This window comes from Ranitomeya variabilis, chromosome 4, assembly GCF_051348905.1.
Source record: "Ranitomeya variabilis isolate aRanVar5 chromosome 4, aRanVar5.hap1, whole genome shotgun sequence".
NCBI classification, from domain to species: domain Eukaryota; kingdom Metazoa; phylum Chordata; class Amphibia; order Anura; family Dendrobatidae; genus Ranitomeya; species Ranitomeya variabilis.
In genome coordinates, this window is record NC_135235.1 from 457165398 (window position 1) to 457188403 (window position 23006).

A 23006-nucleotide genomic window follows, 5' to 3' on the forward strand; every position below is an offset into this window, starting at 1 on the left:
AGCAGGAAAATTGCTGTTAGATTTCCCTACAGGTGACTTACTGACCACAGATATCTGATGATTAGTGTTGAGCGATACCGTCCGATACTTGAAAGTATCGGTATTGGATAGTATCGGCCGATACCCGAAAAGTATCGGATATCGCCGATACCGATACCCGATACCAATACAAGTCAATGGGACACCAAGTATCGGAAGGTATCCTGATGGTTCCCAGGGTCTGAAGGAGAGGAAACTCTCCTTCAGGCCCTGGGATCCATATTAATGTGTAAAATAAAGAATTAAAATAAAAAATATTGATATACTCACCTCTCCGGAGGCCCCTGCACCATACCGCTGTTAATTCCTAGAATTAGGAATTTAGGACCTGAGAATGATGTCGCGGCTTGTGATTGGTCGCGTGGCGGTCACATGAGCGGCACGCGAGCAATCAGAAGCCGTGACATCATGGAAGGCCCTAAACGCGCTCATTTTAAGCAAAGAAGGCTGCCGGTTAACAGCGGTAAGGAGCAGGGGCCTCCAGAGAGGTGAGTATATCAATATTTTTTATTTTAATTCTTTATTTTACACATTAATATGGATCCGATACCGATTCCCGATATCACAAAAGTATCGGAACTCGGTATCGGAATTCCGATACCGCAAGTATCGGCCGATACCCGATACTTGCGGTATCGGAATGCTCAACATTACTGATGATCCATTTATCATCAGGGATCCTTATAACAGGGAGTATACATCTTCAATCCATCCTAAAGTGCATAAACCTAATGATACTGATAATATATCTTTTTCATGTGTTGATCATCAATACTGAAAACTTCTAATTAAATAAATGTAGTTGATCTAGATATCAATACTTTTATCAAGCATTATAATAAAAATACATTTTCATTATTATTCACCTGCTCAGCTCCAGGTACCCTACAATCCTGCTCGAATTCACCCCCACTTTTGCCACAGCATCAGCTGACTGTTGAAGAATTTAAAAAGTATTAAATGTATTACTTTTAAAAACTTCCACATGTATGCCACACACTCACAATTCTAACCAATACACCACAAGTACCCAGAACAACTGCATATTGACTCCACAATATCACATTAATATTTACAATCTGAAGTTCTCATTCCTTATTACTAGGTAGAACATTGCTGTAAATATTTTTGCCCTCTAAGGCTACGTTCACATTTGCGGTGTGCGCCGCAGCGTCGTCGCCGCACCAAAACGCATGCGGCGTGCGGCCCTATATTTAACATTGGGGCCGCATGGCGCCGCATGTACATGCGTTGTCATGCGTTTTGGTGCGTTGTACACCGCATGCGGCGTTAGGGCGCACCTGTCAGGGCGCGGCAAACGCAACATGTTGCATTTTTTGGGCGGCGCAGACTTCGTAAAAAACGCATGCGTCGTGTTTGCGTCGTGTTTGCGTCGTCAATGCGGCTTTTTTTCCCATTGACTTGCATTGACAACGCAGACGACGCAAGTACTTGCGTCGTGGTGCGTTGTACGACGCATGCGTTTTCCAATAAAAAATGCAAAACATTGTCTAGACTTTGTCTAGACACTAAAAAAACACTATATATATAAAAAAAAAGGGGGTTTGGCATTGTCTTTCACAAGGCTAGCTACAGAGAAGACTGACTGAAGGGAATCTGCTTTCCAAACATGTAAGTATATATTTCTCTTTGCATATTTTTTATTCTGTGTTTTATTTATTGATTTTGATTTAATTTGTGCAATGTTTGTTCTGTGCTATTGTACGGTTATGGCACTGTGGGTTGTATTGAAAATTTTTTTTTTTTAATCTGGTTTTGATGTACTTCTGGCGTTATATGCTGGCGTTTGTTGTCTTCGGCCTTGCTTGGTTTTGGGTTGTTCTGGTGTCATGCAGTTGGTCAATGTCTTTAAATTTGGCAGATTTTTTTTTGAAATTTCTGGTGCATGTCTTTTTCTGGTTTCTATTGTTGGGGGTAACCGTATGGCGTTTTTATTGGCTCATGTCTTGCTGTGTTTTATTATGCTGGGGGCATTTTTTTTTCTTTCCTTGAGTGTCTTTTCTTGCTGGTGGGGGGGCTACATTTATGATGTTTCATTTGTATTGTATTGTTCTGGGCTGCTATATGCCATTCTATTTTCAATTGTATTTTACCTTTTTTTGGGGGGGTTTAAACTCTGATGGTTTTACGTCGTTTTCCCTATGGCTTCCGTATGTATCTCCTTTCTTGAATGTTTCCATTGACAAGTGTGTAGTATGGCCTTTATATTAATAATTTTTTTTTGTTGGGGGCCTTTTTTTAAAAATTTATTGTGTTTTCTTTTCTATTTGACTATGTTTTATCTTTTGGGTTGCTGTATATTGTAACAGCGGTTGACCCGTAATGTTTATTGCTTATTATCTAGAATGGTATTTAGCGCCTTTTTCTGATGTATTTCTGTGGATGTCACCAGATGGTGTTGTTTTGGATCATGTCTTGTTGTAATTGTAAATTATGGCGTTCATTAGTTTGCTATTTCATTGTGCCTTTTTTTTTCTGTATTTATTTTTTTGATAATTTTGTAGCTTTTGAAAATTTTACATAGGTGTCTATTTTTGCTTAATTTTGTTTGGGTCTATTCTTGTATTGTTTCTTCGATTTTATTCTCTTGCAATGTATGGCATTGTGGTGTCGCTTTTTGAGTTTGCATTGTCCTATCAGTCAACAGTCAATTGTGGTTTTTTAATGTTTTGGGCCTATTTTATTGTATGTGGCATTGGATGTGATTTTTTGCTCATTTTTTCATTGCAGCACAAACTTGCAAGAATGCCAAGTTCTTCAGAACATAGCCAATCGGCGCGGGGGAGTGCGGTGAGTAATTATGTCCAGTTGCTTACTATTAGCTGCCATTTGTAGCATTGACAATAATTTTTGTATACAATTTTTCCAGGCTTCTTCAAGTGAGGGGGAAGGCAGTCAGCGGGAGCAGAGAGATCGGGGCCAAGATGTGGCGTCAGGCCGGCGAGTGAGTATTTTTTTTTTTTTATCTTTTTTTTTTCAGTAGCATCCTGCTGTGAGGAACATTACATTTGAGGAGCATCCTGCTTTCACTAGGGATGTTTACTAAGCTTAGGCCCCCGTCACACATACCAAGATCGCTAGCGAGATCGCTGCTGAGTCACTAGTTTTGTGACGCAACAGCGACCTCAGTAGCGATCTCGCTATGTGTGACCCGTACCAGCGATCAGGCCCCTGCTGTGAGATCGCTGGTCGTGTTGGAATGGCCTGGGCCGTTTTTTGGTCGTTGAGGTCCCGCTGACATCGCTGAAGTGGTGTGTGTGACACCGATCCAGCGATGTCTTCCCTGGTAACCATGATAAACATCGGGTTACTAAGCGCAGGGCCGCGCTTAGTAACCCGATGTTTACCATGGTTACCCGGGTGCTGCAGGGGGACTTCGGCATCATTGAAGACAGTTTCAACGATGCCGAAGTCGTTCCCCTGATCGTTGGTCGCTGGAGAGAGCTGTCTGTGTGACAGCTCCCCAGCAACCACACAACGACTTACCAACGATCACGGCCAGGCAGTATCGCTGGTCGTGATGGTTGTTAAATCACTATGTGAGACGGGGCCTTTATACATTATAGATTTTCAGGGCAGCAAGTATTGGGGGAAGGTAAAATAAAGTTGAACTCCCTGCACACAAACATTCCAAAACACAGGTGTAGAAAACATCAATATACATACATCAAATGGCAAAGGATAGGGCAGAGGTACCTATCATGCCAGGTGCTGGTGGTTGTTAATATTTGCATATTTTTAACCTATTTGTTTTCTAATTTTTCTAGGTTTCACAACGGGCCCAAGGAGAGAGTGTAGATGTGGACCTCCTTATTTCAAGCATCCAGGAGTGGGGCCCGTTGTGGGACAGCCGTGACCCTCGGCACATGGACCAGGTGGTGTCTAGGCGTTTGTGGGCAGAGGTGGCAAACTCGCTGTGGGATGGCTTTGACAGTGCCTCAGCGAAGGACAAAGGCACCTTTAGTGAGTATTGCAGATACGCTGCTATGACCCATCTTGCTAGGATAAACACAACCGTGTGTGATGCGATCAACGCCTACACTTTGCATCGCACACGGTTGTTTTATCCTTTTACAATCCTAAATATGTAACAATTTTTTTGTCTTTACATTAACAGTGAAAAAGTTGAGGACCAGATGGCGATCCATAAAGGACCGTTTCAATAAGGGGATTCGTGCTGAGGAGGAGCAAGCTCGGAGTGGTGCTGCTGCGTCCAAGTCGGTGCCCTATAAATATAACAGGGCACTACAGTTCTTAAGACCGGTCCTTGGCCGCCGACAGTAAGTATTTTGTCAACATACCATATTGCACAGCCACATTGTACATTGCCCAGACACATAGCATATTGCACAGCCACATAGTACATTGCCGAGCCACGTACATTGTGCATCCACATAGTATATTGCCAGGCCACTATATCGCAGCCACATAGTACACGTTCTAGCCACGTATCCACATAGTATATTTCCCAGGAACATAGTGTATTGGCCATCCATGTAGTCATCGTAGCATTTTGGCCATCCTTTAACCCTAGTGGAATGGTATATAGCCCATTAGTAATTTTTTGGGTTAGGCGTGAGTCATTGTAGTCCATGACAGGTTACGTTCTGAGTCAGGGTAGTTCTGATTGCAGGAATAATGATGACGTCTCGATCACATGATCCTAACGTCATGGCCATTCCTGCGATCAGATCAACAAAGTCTTTTTTTTAAAGTTTTTTGGTTTTTAAATTTTATTCTTGACTTTAAATTTTCTACTATTTTTTTTGACATAGGCATTATCTAGATTTGTTTTTTTAAGATGACAGGGGTATGCATTGCCTTTGCCAACTTGAATTAACAGTCATTATCTGCCGTCGGTATGTCCATGATTGTTATCGTGAGCCCTAATGCTCAGCTGGCGATAACAATCAGCAATTTATTATAGGCCACACAGACTGAGAGACAGGGGATTGTAATGTTTTGTTGTGTCATGTAATGTAAATTTTTTTTACAGGAGTTGGCGTATGTGATAGTTTATTAATTGAAGACTAATTTTTTCCTTTTCTTTTCACAGGACACACAGCAGCACCCTCCAGCGAGCTCCCCCCTGTGAAGCGGAACTTCATGGATCGCCATCTGACCCGTCACAGCCCTCCCACAGCGGCAGCAGGCTTGCACCACCATCATCTGGAGAACCGGCTGCCGGTACATCAGGTTTTCCCCTGCCCGAGGCCTCTGGCGCACCTTCGTTCGGGAATTCCCGACAGCGCCAGCGGGCCTCGGACAGGCCAGCCATGCCCGAATTTTTGCACTTGAGCACGGTGTTCCAGAATGGTTTCAAGGCGATGACCGATAAAATGTCCAGTATCGAACGTCGCCTTGAAGCCATTGAAGCCGAGCTCTCAAATCCGGCAAAACATTTTTTAAGCACAATTGCTAAGGGCATGGTGGAAAACCTTACGCCGGAACTCCAGATTTCGGTGATGCAGGACTGCAACAATTCTTACGTGAGGGCTCTGCAGCAGTCTCGGGTCGCGCAGTCAGCGACACTGCCCGTAGTGCCGTCGCTGGCTAGCGTGACTCCGACTACTGCTGCAGAGTCACTCCAGCCACCCCACCCTGGTCCAAGTGCCGGGCGACGCCACCACAGGCACCATACCAGTGTGCGGCCCACTCCTGCTCCTGCCAGGCCCTCATCCTCCCGTAGGAGTGCTTCTGGGGGAGATGCCGCAGAAGGCAGGAAAAGAAAAAAAAAAACACATAAGAGGAGGCACACAGACACACACACAGAGGCACAGGTTCTGGCTGCTCCAGGACAGACACCATCTCGTCGTGGCTCTAGCCACAGCAGGAGCAGCCAGGGCCAACCAAGCCAAAAACGCAGGCGGCTTGTGTTGCCTCCTCCCTCCTCTACTGACGAGGCGGTCTCCCTAGTGTACCCTGCGGGGGGTTTGGACCTGCCATCAAGCCTCCTCGAGTATGGCGGCTCCTCCTCCTCCTCCTCCTCTACCACTCCCACTCCCAGGTCCAGAACTAGAAGCTACCGGTCACCGGTGGTAGCGGATGTTGATCCCCCCTCGGCTGTTGATACCCCCTAATTTTCTTTTCCCTTTTTTTCTGTTTCCCCTCAATAAAAATTTATTTTTTTGTATACAATATTTGGTCTTCTTTTCAAGTACACTGCTCGGTAATTCACTCCGTGCGTCGTTTATTTGTGCTTCAAACACCTCATATATGCAATGTCAGACAGTATTTTTGGATTTTTTAATTTGACCGTTTCTTTGGGTGTCTTTCATTGCTGTATGAGGTGTTTCCAAACACTAAAGTGTATGAGTTGTTTTCAAAGAAAAAGGGTATGTGTCCACGCTCAGGATTGCATCCGGATTTGGTCCGGATTTTAATTCAATATTTGTAGCCAAAACCAGGCGTGGGTAATAAATACAGCAGTGGAGCATATGTTTCTATTCTACTTTTCCTAATTGTTCCACTCCTGGTTTTGGCTTACAAATATTGATGAAAAAACCTGAGCAATTCAGGATGCAATCCTGAACGTGGACACATACTGTAAAGGTACCTTCACACTTAACAATGCTGCAGCAAAACAGACAACGATGCAATTCACTGCAGCATCGCTATTTGGGAGCTGGAGAGCGGTCTGTGTGACCGCTCTCCAGCGACCAACGATGCCGAGGTCCCCGGGTAACCATGTTAAACATCGGGTTGCTAAGCGCAGGGCGCACTTCCGATGTTTACCCTGGTTACCAGTGTAAAATGAAAAAAAAAAAAATATTCACAATCGCATCCCCCGGCGTCAGCTTCCCTGCACTGACTGAGTGACGTCCCTCACAGCAACGCTGTGCTGTGCATTCACTTTACGGCCGGCGCTCACTCAGTGCAGGAAGTGGACGCCAGGGGACGCGAAGATGAGTATATTTATTTTTATTTTTTAGTTTACAATTAACACTGGTAACCACGGTAAACATCGGGTTACTAAGCGCGACCATGCGCTTGGTAACCCGTTGTTTACCCTGGTTACCAGTGTAAAACATCGCTGGTATCGTTGATTTTGCTGTCAAACACAACGATACACGGCGATCTGACAAACAAATAAATATGGTATGGTATAAATTTTGTCTTGGAAGCAGGGTAGAAAACGTAAGAAAATTTTTTTATTAAAACACAACATTTTAAAAACAAAGGTTTCCAAGTTTTTTAGATAAGGCACATTTACATTGGTGAACTATTTTTAGCATAGTCACACCAGAATACAGTCCAACAGTTTATTACACCATTGAATCTTGCCATGACAGACGGCCAACATCTGACACAAAATAGGCCGCAAAACGGTCCCTCATCTGCGCAATTTCCACACTTGTCCTCAGAGGATGATCATGGAAATTGGGCAATGGGTTGGCTATGGTTTCATCCAGATCAACGTTCAGTCTCTCTTTGGCCAGAATAAAATTGTGGAGAACCACACACGCCTTCACCACCTCATCCACTGTCTCAGTTTTCAGATTAATGGCGGATCCTAATATCCGCCATTTAGAGACAAGGATGCCAAAGGCGCACTCCACAGTCCTTCTGGCCCTGGACAGTCTGTAATTGAACACCCTTTTCGTGTGGTCCAAGCCCCGACTTGAGTAGGGTTTCAATAGGTTGGCAGACATTTGGAATGCCTCATCCCCAACCACAACAAATGGCATCGCAGGGCCTTCGGTGTGGGGAAGAGGTCGTGGCTGGGGGAAATTGAAATTGTTGCCATATAATTTTTGGCCCATATCAGACTCTTTGAATGTGCGCGAGTCATTTGACCGGCCAAAAGCACCAATGTCGACTGCCAGAAAACGGCAGTCCGCACCGGCAATTGCCATCAGCACAGTGGAAAAATATTTTTTTGTAGTTATAGAAAAGGGATCCACTTTTCCCTGGCTTGGTAATACGAATGTGCTTGCCATCCACCACGCCAATACAGTTTGGAAACGAACACACTTCCTCAAATTTCTCGGCGTTGGCCAACCAGATATCGCTTGTAGGGACGGGTAAAAATTCTTCACGGAGGTTATCCCACAAAGCGCGGCAGGTCTCAGCAATAATTCCCGAGAGAGTGGAGACTCCAATCCGGAACTGAAATTGAAGGGATCGCAAGGTCTCTCCGGTAGCCAGGAAACTGCCAAGAAGATAAAGAAATTACATTAGTACATTGCAATTTATAAGGGTATGTCTCCACTGTCCGGAGACGCGGCGCTATCGTTGCAGCGGCGAAGCCGGTCGGCGATAAGCCCCGCCCCCTTCCTGGGACGCGATGGTGCCGGATGTGTACAGTACACATCCGGGATCATCGCACCCCTCGCCGTAGGGCCCTGTGATATACCTTGCGGGGACGCTGCGTCCCCGCAAGGTGTACGGACATGCTGTGTTCTGAAAAGACGCGCAGCATGTCCGGAGTCGCAGGGCCTCCGCGTGCGGGTTTCCACGCATAGTGGAGACGGGATTTCATAAAATCCCCTCCACTATGCTGGAACATCTGGACGCTGCTTGTTTGACGCTGCAGCGTCAAACAAGCAGCGTTTACTGACCGTAGAAACACAGCCTAAAAGTACATTGACCATACCACCCCCAAAAAAAATTAAGAAAAAAAAAAAAAAAAAAGGGAAGATGTGAACGTAGCCGAACATATCTCAGTCATTCAAACAGCTACGTACCGTAGAGTCACCAGCAGCCGTTCCTCTGCGGAAATAGCTCTCCGGAGCTGAGTGTCCTGCCTGCTAATGGCTCCTTCCACCCGACGCAGAAGATACCGGATGCTCTCCTGAGACATCCTGGTGTACTCGAAATATTTCTCCAGGTTCTCATTCAGTTCGCCAAACAAGCTATGGTATGCTCCACGGCTCTCCCGGACTTCCAAGATAGGGTGTATCCAAAATCGGCGATGAATCCATCTCCGTTTTTCTCTTTCTCTTTGATGAGCACAGGCGACAGCATAGGCATGAGCCAAGGCAAATTCCATCTCCATATCCATGACGATACTGTCCATGGGACGCTCCATCATGAATACCAGCAAAATGGGAGGAATTCATGTCTGCCATGGTATATATACACAATTACATAAACACCAACCCTCTTCTAGCCATTGGTGGTCCTTATCTATTGTGTAGACACTTTTTTTTGGGGGTGGGATGAAGAATGACTCACTGCTCAAAAAAACGCATGCGGCGCAAAACGCTGCGTTTTTTTGTTGAAAACGCAACTGCGTTTACAAAAAACGCTGCGTTTTGCGCCGCATGCGTTGAACGCATGCGGCGCAAAACGCAGCGTTGTGTATGCGTTTTGCTGCGTTTTTGTTTGCGTTGTGCGTTGCGGCGACGACGCTGCGGCGCACAACGCAAATGTGAACGTAGCCTAAACTGGTAGGTTTGAGAACCTATGATAGGTGATCAGACCTCATTTAAAGACGGGCGTAAAGTGACTACCCTGCACCCCAATGTAAAATCTTTCACCGACACCCCATCTACCATGTAGTATAATGCTTACATCTTCTCTGTATGGCAGAGAGTCCTTTGGACTCAGGTATGACTGCTGTCTCTGCATCAACTATAACTATTGTTGTGATCACATGTAGATTTACCCTTTAATTTGAGATTCAAATAAATACACTACTTAAATGTGTTTTTCCTTTTAAATACACCATGTTCCAAATAATTATGCAAATGATATTTTTCTCGGATTTTCCTAAATGGTTGGTGCAAATGACAGTCAGTCTTAGGCCATGTTCACACAGTGCGTTTTTTACCGCGGAACTGCAGCAGTTTTGCCGCTGCGGTTCCGCAGCTTTTTTCCATGCAGGGTACAGTACAATGTACCCTATGGAAAACAGGAACCACTGTGCACATGATCCTGAATTTAAAAAAAAAAGCCGCGCTGAATAGCTGCGGGAAAAAAGAAGGAGCATGTCACTTCTTTGTCCGAAACAGCAGCGGTTCTGCACCCATAGACCTCCATTGTGAGGTCAAACCCGCAGTAAAACCCGCAGATCAAAAATATATCTGCGGGTTTTATTGCGGTTTGTGGTGCAGAACCGCTGCAGCAGGAAGAGCGGGGAAGCGGCCGGAAGTGCGTGGGCGGAAGTGCTTGGGCAGAGAGACATGGAGGCATACCGTCGCATGGGGATCGTGTCGGCCGTTTGATTGATTTGGTATGTGTGTGTGTGTATGTGTGTGTATGTGTGTATATGTGTGTGTGTGTGTGTGTGTTTGTGTGTGTGTGTGTATGTGTGTATGTGTGTGTGTCCCCATGTGACGCTAGTGCCACCATTGTGCTAAGTCGCCGTATGGGACTACTACTCCCATCCGGTATTAGGATGGGAGAGTTGTCCCTGTGTCCGGCGACTTAGCACAGTTGTAAAGTTACACAAAACACACACAATACACATACATGACACACAGTACATACAAAATATAACACAGAGTATATACTCACCAACAGCACACTGGTAGGCGAAGCCCTCGATCCCCTAGAAAAAAATCCCAAAATAAAAAATCAAATTCATACTCCCTGTCCGCAGAATCCATAAAACGAGTGTCCCACGCCGATCGGCTGCTCTCCGGCAATACACTGCCAGGAGCGAAGCTCCTAGCAGTGTATCGCGTACTGTTCCGGAGTTCAATGGCTCCAGCGTCTCGGTTAATGGCAGTACAGCTGCGTTGAACTTTCCCACGCAGCACTGCCGTTAAGCGAGAGTGCCGGGGTCAATGACCGCCGGTAAACTCGCTCGCGCATGCGCAGTGACACACCGACAGGAACTATGGCTCCTGTCAGTGTGTTATACGTTATACGTTATATATATGTGTGATACGTGGCACTGAAATACGTGATACGTGGCACTTAAATACGTGATACGTGGCACTTAAATACGTGGCACTGAAATACGTGATACGTGGCACTGAAATACGTGGCAGTTAAATACGTGGCACTTAAATACGTGGCACTGAAATACGTGATACGTGGCACTGAAATACGTGATACGTGGAACTGAAATACGTGGCAGTTAAATACGTGGCACTTAAATACGTGACACTGAAATACGTGGCACTGAAATGCGTGGCACTTAAATACGTGATACGTGGCACTTAAATACGTGGCACTTAAATACGTGGCACTGAAATACGTGATACGTGGCACTGAAATACGTGATACGTGGCACTGAAATACGTGGCACTTAAATACGTGGCACTTAAATACGTGATACATGGCACTTAAATACGTGATACGTGGCACTTAAATACGTGATACGTGGCACTGAAATACGTGGCAGTTAAATACGTGGCACTTAAATACGTGATACGTGGCACTGAAATACGTGGCACTGAAATACGTGATACGTGGCACTGAAATACGTGATATGTGGCACTTAAATACGTGGCACTTAAATGCGTGGCACTTAAATACGTGGCACTGAAATACGTGGCACTTAAATACGTGGCACTTAAATACGTGGCACTTAGGCTATGTTCACATTTGCGTTGTGCGCCGCAGCGTCGGCGCCGCAACACACAACGCAAACAAAAACGCAGCAAAACGCATGCACAACGCTGTGTTTTGCGCCGCATGCGTCCTTTTTTTGATTGATTTTGGACGCAGCAAAAATGCAATTTGCTGCGTCCTCTGCGCCCGGATGCGTGCGCTGCAGTGACGCATGCGGCGCAAAACGCAAGTGCGACGCATGTCCATGCGCCCCCATGTTAAATATAGGGGCGCATGACGCATGCGGCGACGCTGCGGCGCCCGACGCTGCGGCGCTGACCGCAAATGTGAACGTAGACTTAAATAGCTGGATAGAGCTGGATCCGCGGGCTGTGATCTGGCCTACGCTCAGCACTCTGCGGAGCGCTGTCATTCAAAACACGTCCACTCATTTTGGTGTTTAGTCCCAAAATGGAGGATGGAAGAAGAAAAGGGTTGGACAAGGAAATGACATCATTTCTTTTTTTTTTTTCCCCCACTGCAGTTAAAGCTTTATTTGTGTCAAACACAGACAATCTGCAGAGAAAACTGCATAAAAAACCGCACTAAAAACCGCATCAAAAAACGCACCAAAAACCGCACCAAAAACGCACCAAAAACTGCACCTGCGTTTTCTGCCAAGAGCTGCGGTTTTTAGTCCTGAAAAAAAGGAGGGAAATCAGGAACGTGTGAACATACCCTAATAAAAGTCATCACCCATTAGCGTATACATTGGATTTTATTGAAGAAACCTCCCAATGATAACAGTATAATCTCCAAAATGAATCATAACTCAAAATGCACTGTTCCAAATTATTAGGCACAGTAGAATTTCTAAACATTTGATATGTTGTAAAGAACTGAAAATGCTCATTTGTTGAATTTCGCAGCATTAGGAGGTCACATTCACTGAACAAAAAAGCTATTTAACTCCAAAACATCCTAACAGGCCAAGTTACATGTTAACATAGGAACCCTTCTTTGACATCACCTTCACAATTCTTGCATCCATTGAACTTGTGAGTTTTTGGAGAGTTTCTGCTTGTATTTCTTTGCATGAAGTCAGAATAGCCTCCCAGAGCTGCTGTTTTGATGTGAACTGCCTCCCACCCTCATAGATCTTTTGCTTGATGATACTCCAAAGGTTCTCTATAGGGTTGAGGTCAGGGGAAGATGGTGGCCACACCATGAGTTTATCTACTTTTATGCCCATGGCAGCCAATGACTCAGAAGTATTCTTTGTGGCATGAGATGGTGCATTAAAAAGCTTGGCACTAAATAATGCTTGTAAAAAATAAAGTCATTTATTATACATCTGGATATACAGATCAGCGGTAGCTCGTTTCTTGCTAAACGTTTTCGGTCCTTTGTGGACCTTCCTCAGAGCAAGTTTATCTACTGGAGCATAGGATCTGGACTTATAATCAGATGTATGAGTATACTGGCAATATATGTGGAGGCAAATTTCAGAGGCAGTAATGGAGACCGTGACTGTGAGCAGGATAAGCTGCTTGGGCATGCAATGTGCCCACACTGTGTACGTTCTGTTGCCTGGAGCGCTGGTGGCGTGCTGAGATGCTGAGGGAGGCCCTCTACGCTCCAGTAGATAAACTTGCTCTGAGGAAGGTCCACAAAGGACCGAAAACGTTTAGCAAGAAACGAGCTACAGCTGATCTGTCTATCCAGATGTATAATAAATGATTTTATTTTCTACAAGCATTATTGAGTGCCAAGCTTTTTGATACATTTGATTTAAGGGGCTGGAAACCCTACTTGAGCACCTCTTCTCACAACTTTATAGAGTGCCGTGTAACGTGTTCTTGTCATGAGATGGTGCATTGTCATGCATGAAGATGATTTTGCTCCTCAAGGCTTGCTTCTGCTTTTTATACCCTGGAAGAAAGTTGTCAGTCAGAAACTCTATATACTTTGCAGAGGACATTTTCACACCTTCAGGAACCTTAAAGGGCCCTACCAGCTATTTCCCCATGATTTTGGCCCAAAACATGACTTCTCCACCTCCTTGCTGACGTCGCAGCCTTGTTGGGACATGGTGGCCATCCACCAACCATCCACTACTCCATCCATCTGGACCATCCAGGGTTGCTCGACACTCATCAGTAAACAAGACTGTTTGAAAATTAGTCTTCATGTATGTTTGGGCCCACTGCAACTGTTTCTGCTTGTGAATACTGTTTAGGGGTGGCCAAATAGTAGTTTTATGAACCACAGCAAGCCTTTGAAGGATCCTACACCTTGAGGTTTGAGGGACTCCAGAGGCACCAGCAGCATCAAATATCTGTTTGCTGGTTTGTAATGGCTTTTTAGCAGCTGCTCTCTTAATCCGATGAACTTGCCTGGCAGAAACCTTCCTCATTCTGTCTTTATCAGCACGAACATGTCTGTGCTCAGATTCAGCCACAAATCTCTTAACAGTACGATAATCACACTTAAGTTTTTGGGAAATATCTAATGTTTTGATGCCTTGACCAGGGCATTGCACTATTTGATGCTTTTCGGCAGCAGAGAGATCCTTTTTCTTTCCCATGTTACTTGAAAAAAGTGGCCTGTTAATAATGTGGAACATCATTTTAAGTAGTTTTCCTTTAACTAGAATTACCTGGAAAACTAATTATCACATGTGTTTAAGATTGATTTCAGTGATCCATTGAGCCCTCAGACACAATACAATCCATGAGTTTATTTGAAAAACAAAACAATTAAATCTTTATGACACTTAATTCCAATTTGCATAATAATTTGCAACACGGTGTATAATTAATCACTCACTGCATCTCATTTTCTTATTTTCTTAAACCCACCTGTACTCACCTTCCTCGAGTCCACTGGCAAGTCTTCGCAACAGGTCCCAGTGTCTGACATTGGCTGCAGAGCTGACGTTGTGGCAGCCAATCAGTGATCTCAGTGACTTAGATCTGGGTGTTTCATCTACGCTGGAAGCCAAACTCTCTAATTGGCTGCTGCCCTCTCAAGGTGCCATCAGTGCTGCAGCCAATGCCAAAGCAGGAGGGCAGCTATAGAGACCGTCGGGGAACTCAATGAAGTTGAGTGTTGTTTATTTTTTTTAAACAAAGTGCAGTAAGGGATGAATTACATTTGAAAGGGAATAACCCCTTTATGGAGAGTGAGAAAGACCTGAAATATGAAACATGAAGTGCTCTATCAGCTAGCAGTCCCTTAAGAGAGTATAGTGACTTGTCTAGAGAGATCTGGCACCAGATTTACCAGATCGTACAGCACAAACTCTATGCATTTTTACAAACATCTCTTACACCTAATGAGGCTAATGTATTTAGTTTGAAAATCTATGTCAGTTTGACGGTATAACCTGTGGAAATGCGACTCACTAAGCTGCTTTCAGGCAACAACTCAGATCCAGTTTAACATCTCCGCTGGACACTGCTACTTCCCCCTTCCTACTAGAATAGAATGATTTACCAAGTTTAAAAGGAAAAGAGGGGCCAGAGATGAGTTTGGACATATTGCATAGGCCTGAATATCCAACACTGGTGAAATGGTCACATTTTCAGGCTTCATGGTCAGGAAAGGAGCAGAAGGTGATGAGATCTTGAGCTTCATCAGCATATCTGGATACATCTTTGATATCTGAGTAGGATAATAATAAAATATACAAATTATTACTTTAGTCTTCTGGACTTCATGAATAGGATGACAGCCTTCCTTTAACAAATTTTTAGCATCTTACAAATATGTATTATAGGAAACCTGGTGGCAAAATATTTTTTGGGATGCTAAAAAACTAACTTTTACATAACTGCTGCCCCTCTCCACCCTGTATGTCCTAAAAAAGCTCACAGAATGGGTTTGTCCAAATGGGTCAAGCTTTTGGGTATCTCAAGTAATATATGCAAAAATCCATCCATTCTCAAAAAACGTTCTTACATCATAGCTGACTATGGTATAGTAGAAATATTCTTGTTAGCTGGTAATTTCCTTGGTGTATATGAGCATAAATAATATTCTTTACCTGTGGTATCATTTTCCCAAAGGATGACGTATTCAGCCGCACAGGAAAATCTTTTGGAATCTACAGAGGGAGATAATTTAAGGACAAATAATGAGGTTCTTCAAGCATAGATACCATGATCTATTGATCTATTACATACTGGATGAGGTTGAAATGAAATTATTTATGTCAGGATGGGAGTAGAGGGGAAATGTTTGGTTTGGGTTCTTCATAGTTAAATCTTTGGAGTACAGTATGTCAATTTCTTCAAAGAAAAAGAGTAAGGTAGGTTTCACATGGTTATACGTCGACAAGGTCTATATTTTAGTTGCTACACCTGTAGGTATCCAGATTTACTGATTTAAAGAGTACCTGTCTGCCACTAGGTCAAAAGTGAAGAGTTTTTGGTCTCATTGTTTTCCCACTTCTCCATTGAGCACTCTTTTTTTCACCCCTGATATACGGTTCCAGAGATGGGCCTTTTTATTTAGTACTAATTTTATGGTCTTTACACGGGGATATAATGCAGAGCAGCCTAAAGACAGCCCTAGAGAATCCTGTGAACTATTCGCCCCTATGCCATTTCTACTTATAGCACAAGTGATCAGATAATTGGATCGGTAAATGGCGTAATGAGAAAAAAAAATCTAAGTGCCAGAGTTTTTATCATTAAATTAGAAAGGATTTTTTTGTCACATATCTTCAAGAAAGGTAAATATTTCAGGTACTTTTTCTTTATGAACTTTTTCTGGTGGTAATATGTCCTGTTCAGCTTTGTTCCTTTCATTGATTTGAGCCTTGTGCTTCTAAGTGAATAGCTATAAATGTATAATATCTTATTTTAGGCAAGTTGTGTTCAATCTTCTATTCAATATGAGAATATTGAGTGTGGCCAAAAAATGTAAAAGATCCTCTGGAAATATAAAACTATATTTGCTTGTATTTTAGATATTTGTCTTACCATATCATCGGTCACATTAAAGATGAGCTTTCCTGCAGACTGATAGACAAATCCAGCAGTATTAAATAAGTAATCAGAGACTGCAAAATACGCCATGAGATTGTGGTCATCTGGTACGGACAGAGGCTGTGGTGAGAATGGGGGTGGGGTGCGATGTGACTGCTCAAAAAATTCTCCCTATGAGTGCAATGAGATAAAAGAGTGATCTTATCAAAACTGCAGCAAGTAGCCCAGTCAGTGATACATCTTGGAATCAACATCTCTACATCTTGCTGCTCTCAGATACAGTAGCAAAGCTTTGTGACAAATTCCTCTTAAAGTGAACTTGTCACCTCGGAAGGAAAATAGCATTTCTCGAGGTGACAGGTTCCCCTTTAACTTTTTTTTTTATTATCAACACAAGGAGAAATTAGCTTACAATGAGAAAAATAAGTATTTGATACATATCAGAGTATATGCGGTATGTAAAAATCATACAAGGTGATATTCAGGATTTTGTTTCTTTAGCTTCTGTCTCTCACAGCTGAAGTGTACCTATGATAAAAATTACAGACATCTCCATTCTTTGAACGTGGGAAAACGTGCAAACTCTGATATGTATCAAATACTTATTTTTCTCATTGTAAGCTAATTTCTCCTTGTGTTGATAAAACTTCCAGAATTGGCAGTGTATCAAATACTTATTTTAACCACTGTGTCTATCTTCAAATCCCTATAGATTTGTTCTCATAATACACCATAGAGATAGAAATCGTATAGATGAAAGAGAGTTGGACATTTTACTACATCTTCAGTTATGATGTATTACAACTCTTAAAGGGAATCTATCATCAGGTTTTTGTTACGTCATCTGAGAACAGCATGATATAAGCAAAGAGACCCTGAGTCCAAGGATTTATCTCTCAGTTTACTGGGTGCAGCTGTTATGACACAACCAACATCAGACCTGGCAGTGATAATGTCATAGTGATAAATCCTTCATTGTAAGTAAACAACAGCACACAGCTTGATATGCGACACATTGACACATTGTTGAATTCTGTGTTTTAACCCCTACCTCATGCCATCTTCAGATTACATAGCAAAAACCTGTTGACAGATTCCCTTCAAGTAGATGTGTAGATGAACAAACTGATTTTGTTCTAAAGTCTCTTGATTGTCCTAGGGGCTCAACACTGACTACCAGAATTAGGGATATTGTTTTCACATTGTACCTTCAGCTGTACATCCAGAAAATCAGCGCTCACAATAGGAGGTCCCGTCAAAGAGTAATCAATAGAGGCCACATCATCAATTTTGGAAGTAACTACAAAATAAATCATCTTTACATATAATTTGATGTTATGCGGTATATACACAATAATGATACACTGCACTATGCAAGTTAGTTTGTAAAAGTATATGTGTGATCATCATAGTCACTTTAAGTTTATATATATATATTTTTATGTATTTTATATGTTGTTCCTGTATTAATACCATGCCATTATCAATCATGATAAAGAAAAAGCCACATAACCAGTCTATGAGGGGATGGAATCACTGAGCTGTCTAGAAATACAGAGAGAGAGTGTGGAAACTATGAACCCTTATGACATGGGAGAAGGGACCCAGTAGTACATCCCTTCTGTGGATCCCTTCTGTGGATCCCTTCTGCCGTGGGAAATAAGAAGACATTCCACATATCTCATTCAAAGCCTGATGAAGGGTTCTTTAACTTAGGGCAAAATGTGGACACTATTTTCTAGGGCATTTGCATTTTCATTTCTAGGAGGCAATTATACCATCTAGAGGGCACAAAGAAGGCATTAATACTATGTAAGGAACACAGTGGTGGGCATTACTATGTGGGGCACCAAAAAAGAGCATGAAACACACATCCAAAAATCATACGTTGATCTAAAGCCGCTAGGCACAAATTTATATAACTGAACATGAGGTTCTTAGTTTAACATTCTGATCAGACTGTATGAAACCCACTGCCACGTCACGGCAAACCTCATAGTGGGTCCTACCGCCCTAACAGAGCAGAGCTGTGCGCCGACCACTGCCACAGCAGCAATACACCAGCAGGGCGGACGGCCTGGTGCCCCACAGCACCCATGCTGCAAGACTGATCTTTGGAGGTGCTGTCCTTCCTCTTTTTTCAGCATATTGCATGTTCTGTCCTTTTTTTTTTCTTTGGATGTGCAATCCTCCCATTTGGCACAGGCGATTTTAAATTGCATGAGACTGCAAAGTAAGGGGTCTAGCCCATTTTTGCTCTCACTGAAGAGCTTGATGGAGGTGAGTTTCATTGCTCCTTACACTTGGTGTTGGTGCTGTGCGTTGGCCATTGTTGCTCTGGTTTTGTGGTGGTGGGGAGGCTCGGTCTGAAGTTATGGGGACTCCCATCTTGCACCATGGGTGCTGTGAGACACCAGGCCGTCTGCCCTGCTGCTGTATTGCCACTGTGGCAGCGGTCGGCGCATGGCTCCTCTCCGTGAGGGCGATGGGGATTCCTTTAATTTGGTGCTGGTCCTGTGTGGCAGCCATTGTTGCTATGGTTTTGTGTTGGTGGAGCAGCGTGGTCTGGAGACCCTGGGCCGTCTGTCCTGCCGATGCATTGCTACTGTGGCAGTGGTCGGCGCATGGCTCCGCTCCATTAGGGTGGTAGGACCCACTACGAGGTTTGCCGTAACCTCATGTTCAGTTATATATATTTTTGCAGAGAGGCATTAGATCTATGTATGATTTTTGGAGGTGCTGTCCTTTCTCTTTTTTTCAGCATATTACTATGTGGGGAAGAGGAGCCCTGTTTTTGTGCCAAATAGCAGGTGCAGTAATAGGGACACATACAGCACCTGTGGCTCAGTATTGGGGAATCAGTAGGATGAGGAGTTTGTGCAGGTTTTGAATAGATGAAGATGTTGCTTTAAATGTGAAAAGTCAAATGTGCCTTTGTTGTAACATCTGCAGATGAGTAGGGAGTGGAAGAAATTGTCATGGAGGTCTGGGCCAGATAGAAAAGACTGAAAAAATGAACAACTTCATCAGAAAGAACGTTATCTGTAAATTACTACTGTATGTATAACCGAACTGTAATCACTTGTATGTTCTGCAGGACTGATATCAATCACTATATGGTCACTAATATGTGTCAGTAATATCAGTGTTGGTCTTTGTGTAGAGATTTACTGACTGTAATGGCAAGGTCATCTGCTGAGGTTTCCCTGTCCATATGATCAGGGTGTGCCACCACAGCTTTAACTAGGGTTATTGGTTAGGGTTCCACTCAAATGTTTCACTCGCCCTGAGCTGAACCCCTATCTACGCCTCTGTTTATACATTCAATTTTCTGATGAATTAGGGAGCAATGTGGTCTGCACTAGTAGAATAAGCACTCAGTCTCTCCTTTACCACATACATTGGAGGTAGATAAACTCACCTTTTGTCTATAGCTCCATATAGTGTCAGCCACTGTTAAAGGCATAATTCAAAATCCCACAGCCAAAATGCAAATTCTGTAACAGTGTCCACAACCTACCATGCACCATGAATAATACTAGGTTCTCACTGGTTTCTTGTTGAGAGTTGAACTCAGTGCCTGGTGGCAACTGTCACTTCTGCAGCCTCTAAAACTACCAGATGCCACAGTGATTCTCACTCACTCAGTCACTGTACAGCTATGACAGTGAATGATACAGGGACTCCATAACAATGATGATGGCATTTAGTCGTGAAAGTAATACATCGAGTGATATACCGCCAATGGCGACTGACCACGTGGGCACTATGGGTCCTGTAAGCCAGCCAGCGATGGAACAGCCCCTCCGGCCTGGTGTCGCACTTTCAACTGTATTATCATTCTGGATGCCATTATAGTTGAAAGTAATGATGAGGGAGGGCTTAGTGGCCGCGATGATGTCTTTGAAACGTGCCTGCTGTGCTGAGCAGTGCATAGTTGCAGAATGTTCGCTGAGGTGACAAGATCCGAAGGTGAATGGGGATAGGTGAGTATTTATTTATTATATCAACGAGAACATTGTGGGACCATTATACTGTTTGGAGGGCTATATGAGCCATTATACTATATGGAGGACTATATAAGGCTCATTATACTATATGGAGGACTATGTGGGCCCATTATACTGTATGGACGACTATGTGTGGAATATTATACTGTATGGAGGACTATGTGGGGCCCATTATACTATATGGAAGGTAATGTAGGGGCCATTATACTATTTGGATGGCTATGTGAGGGCCTTTATACTATTTGGAGGGCTATGTTATGACCTTTATACTGTTTGGAGGACTGTTTTGGAGCCTCTATACTATTTGGAGAGCTATGTGGGAGCCTTTATACTATATGGAGGGCTATGCGGGAGCTTCTATACTGTTTAGAGGGTTATCTGGGGACCATTATACTGTTCGGAGGACTATATGGTGGCTATAATACTATTTGGAGGGCTATGTGTGGGCCTGTATACAATTTGGAGGGCTATTTGGGGGCCATTATACTATATAGAGGGCTACATGAGAGCCTTTATAGTATATGGAGGGCTATCTGTGGGCCATTATACTGGACTATATGGGGGCCATTATACAAGGAAGCAATTAAACAGTCTGCAGTTTTGTGCGGGGTCCATCATATTGTCTGAGGGCCATTATACTCTTTGGAGGTCTAGTGGGGATCAATATACAATGTGGTTGTGTTGGGGCCAACATAATGTCTGCAGGAGTGTCTGGAACATTATAGTATATGGAGAACCATTATACTGTATGGAGGGCTATGAGGAGGTCATCTTACTGTGTCGGGGTCACCATACTTTGCTGGGGGATTAAAGTAAGATGATCATACTGTGCTGTGGAGGAATTCACTGTGGGGATATCATACAGTATTTGAAGAGGCTCTTTTCTTGGCAACAAACTTTATGGGGGCAATGAAGGGGAATCTGGGAATCCAATAGGAGGAAAATTATTTTGTCAGGGCATGGTATGTTGGCCACTTGTAATGATGGATGTCTATAATGTCCCCTTATCAATGTCATCTCTAGATGTGTTTTAATACATTTGTCATTGATATTTATAAGTATATATTAATTGTCTTGGTCTTTTATTATTCAGTTAGTGTACCTGGCAGACTTCTTAAAACCGGCTCCAATTGATTTTTAACTGCTTCATTAACCTGTGAGCAAATCTAACAGAAAACAAACTTTGATTACATTTTCTTTATAGGTACAGTCTTGTAGGCATATGATGGATAAGCATATAAACATGTGGATGTATGATAATGTAAGTGTATGATTACATAGGTATATGAACAGAGGCGTAACAACTGCGGCAACATCAGTCGCAGGTGCGACTGGGCCCGGTGTATGAGGGGCCAGATGACACCAGCCCCTACTTCAGCTGGATATGCATCCTCATACGCACATTCAGCTCAAGTGTATTACAGCGTACATAAACATCAGGTCCATGAGCCTTAATACACCAGCGCCGCCCCCGCCCCCATGATTGAAACCGAATGCTGGCAGGGAGAATAAAGTTAATTTTCTCTCCTCTGCATGCGGCTGTGAGCAGACGCCGGGCAGCATATTAATGCTGTTAACCTGCAGATTAGCTGCATATCTGCAGGTTAACAGTGTTATTTCTGGTGACAGGTTCGATTCTACGAGGGTCCTGATTTTTAAGAAAATTTTGTATTAGCAAAATAGGGATAGTTGGGTAAGTGAGGTGAGGCGATAGGCTAGTCTCAAGAAATGTGCTTTTAGCTCACACTTAAAAGTGTGGGTATTGAGAATTAATCAATTTATCCTGGGTAGGTTGTTATGATGTTGTAGTCATATCATTGTGTAGTTATGTAAACATGTAGGAGTATGATCATGTAGGTGTATGAATATGTAAGCATATGAACAAGTAGGTGTATGATGGCGCAGGCGTATGATCATGTAGGCATATGAACAAGTAGGTGTATGAAGGTGTAGGTCTTAGAAATGAGCCAACGTTTTAAGGTTCGGCTATGTTCACTGAACTTCCCGATGTTCACCGACCATATTCAATGAACACTATTCAATTTAATGGGAGGCAAAACCAAACACACAGTCAACACCTTCAGGGGACCCAAAAGCTGCCAATACAGCTTGAATTAGGGGCAGCCACCAGGAAGGAAAATTGTCATAAATTGACCAGTCAATTGCTCTATAAATAAATAATAAATAAAAAAATTGACTTGGGATCCCCTGTATTTTTGATAAACAGCCAGGCAAAACTGACAGCTGTGGGCTGCAACCCTCCGCTGTCAGAATTAGCAAGGCTGGTTATCAAGAACAGTGGAGTACCACACTGTTTTTTTTAATTATTTTTAAAATTTAAAAAGCAGCATGGGATCCCCCCATTTTTGTCAACTAGCCAAGCTAGAGCAGACAGCTGGGGGCTGGCACTCTTAGGCTGGTAAGGGGCCATGGATTTTGGCCTTCCTAGCCTAAAAATAGCAGCCCGCAGCCATCCCAGAAAACGTGCATCAAGTCC

General features: G+C 43.4%; 2 protein-coding genes across 3 annotated transcripts in view; one reads left to right on the forward strand and one right to left on the reverse strand.

Moving 5' to 3' along the window:
- LOC143765194 (bactericidal permeability-increasing protein-like) overlaps nt 1-23006 on the reverse strand; it is a 65951-nt gene that overhangs the window by 15620 nt on the left and 27325 nt on the right. For both annotated transcript variants that reach the window (XR_013213338.1, XM_077251625.1), the window contains exons 6-11: nt 21612-21675; nt 17708-17799; nt 16494-16670; nt 15554-15613; nt 15004-15171; nt 906-973 (exon numbers count right to left, since the gene is read on the reverse strand). Coding sequence is in view for 1 of the 2 variants with exons in the window: in XM_077251625.1 (XP_077107740.1) it covers nt 906-973; nt 15004-15171; nt 15554-15613; nt 16494-16670; nt 17708-17799; nt 21612-21675 (629 nt within the window). In the remaining variant the exon portion in view is untranslated. The remainder of the gene's footprint in view (nt 1-905; nt 974-15003; nt 15172-15553; nt 15614-16493; nt 16671-17707; nt 17800-21611; nt 21676-23006) is intronic.
- LOC143765193 (uncharacterized) lies at nt 3671-6609 on the forward strand. The gene is made up of 3 exons (XM_077251624.1): nt 3671-4023; nt 4178-4340; nt 5117-6609. The coding sequence occupies exons 1-3, from the start codon at nt 3927-3929 to the stop codon at nt 6138-6140; spliced, it is 1284 nt and encodes a 427-aa protein (XP_077107739.1). The 5' UTR covers nt 3671-3926; the 3' UTR covers nt 6141-6609.

Excerpts from the sequence above, each read along its gene's own strand:
- LOC143765193 (XM_077251624.1), top strand. The coding sequence starts at position 3,927 with ATGGACCAGGTGGTGTCTAGGCGTTTGTGGGCAGAGGTGGCAAACTCG. Across the intron at positions 4,024-4,177 it reads GAAGGACAAAGGCACCTTTA|TGAAAAAGTTGAGGACCAGA; the intron begins GTGAGTATTGCA and ends TTACATTAACAG. Across the intron at positions 4,341-5,116 it reads CCGGTCCTTGGCCGCCGACA|GACACACAGCAGCACCCTCC; the intron begins GTAAGTATTTTG and ends TTCTTTTCACAG.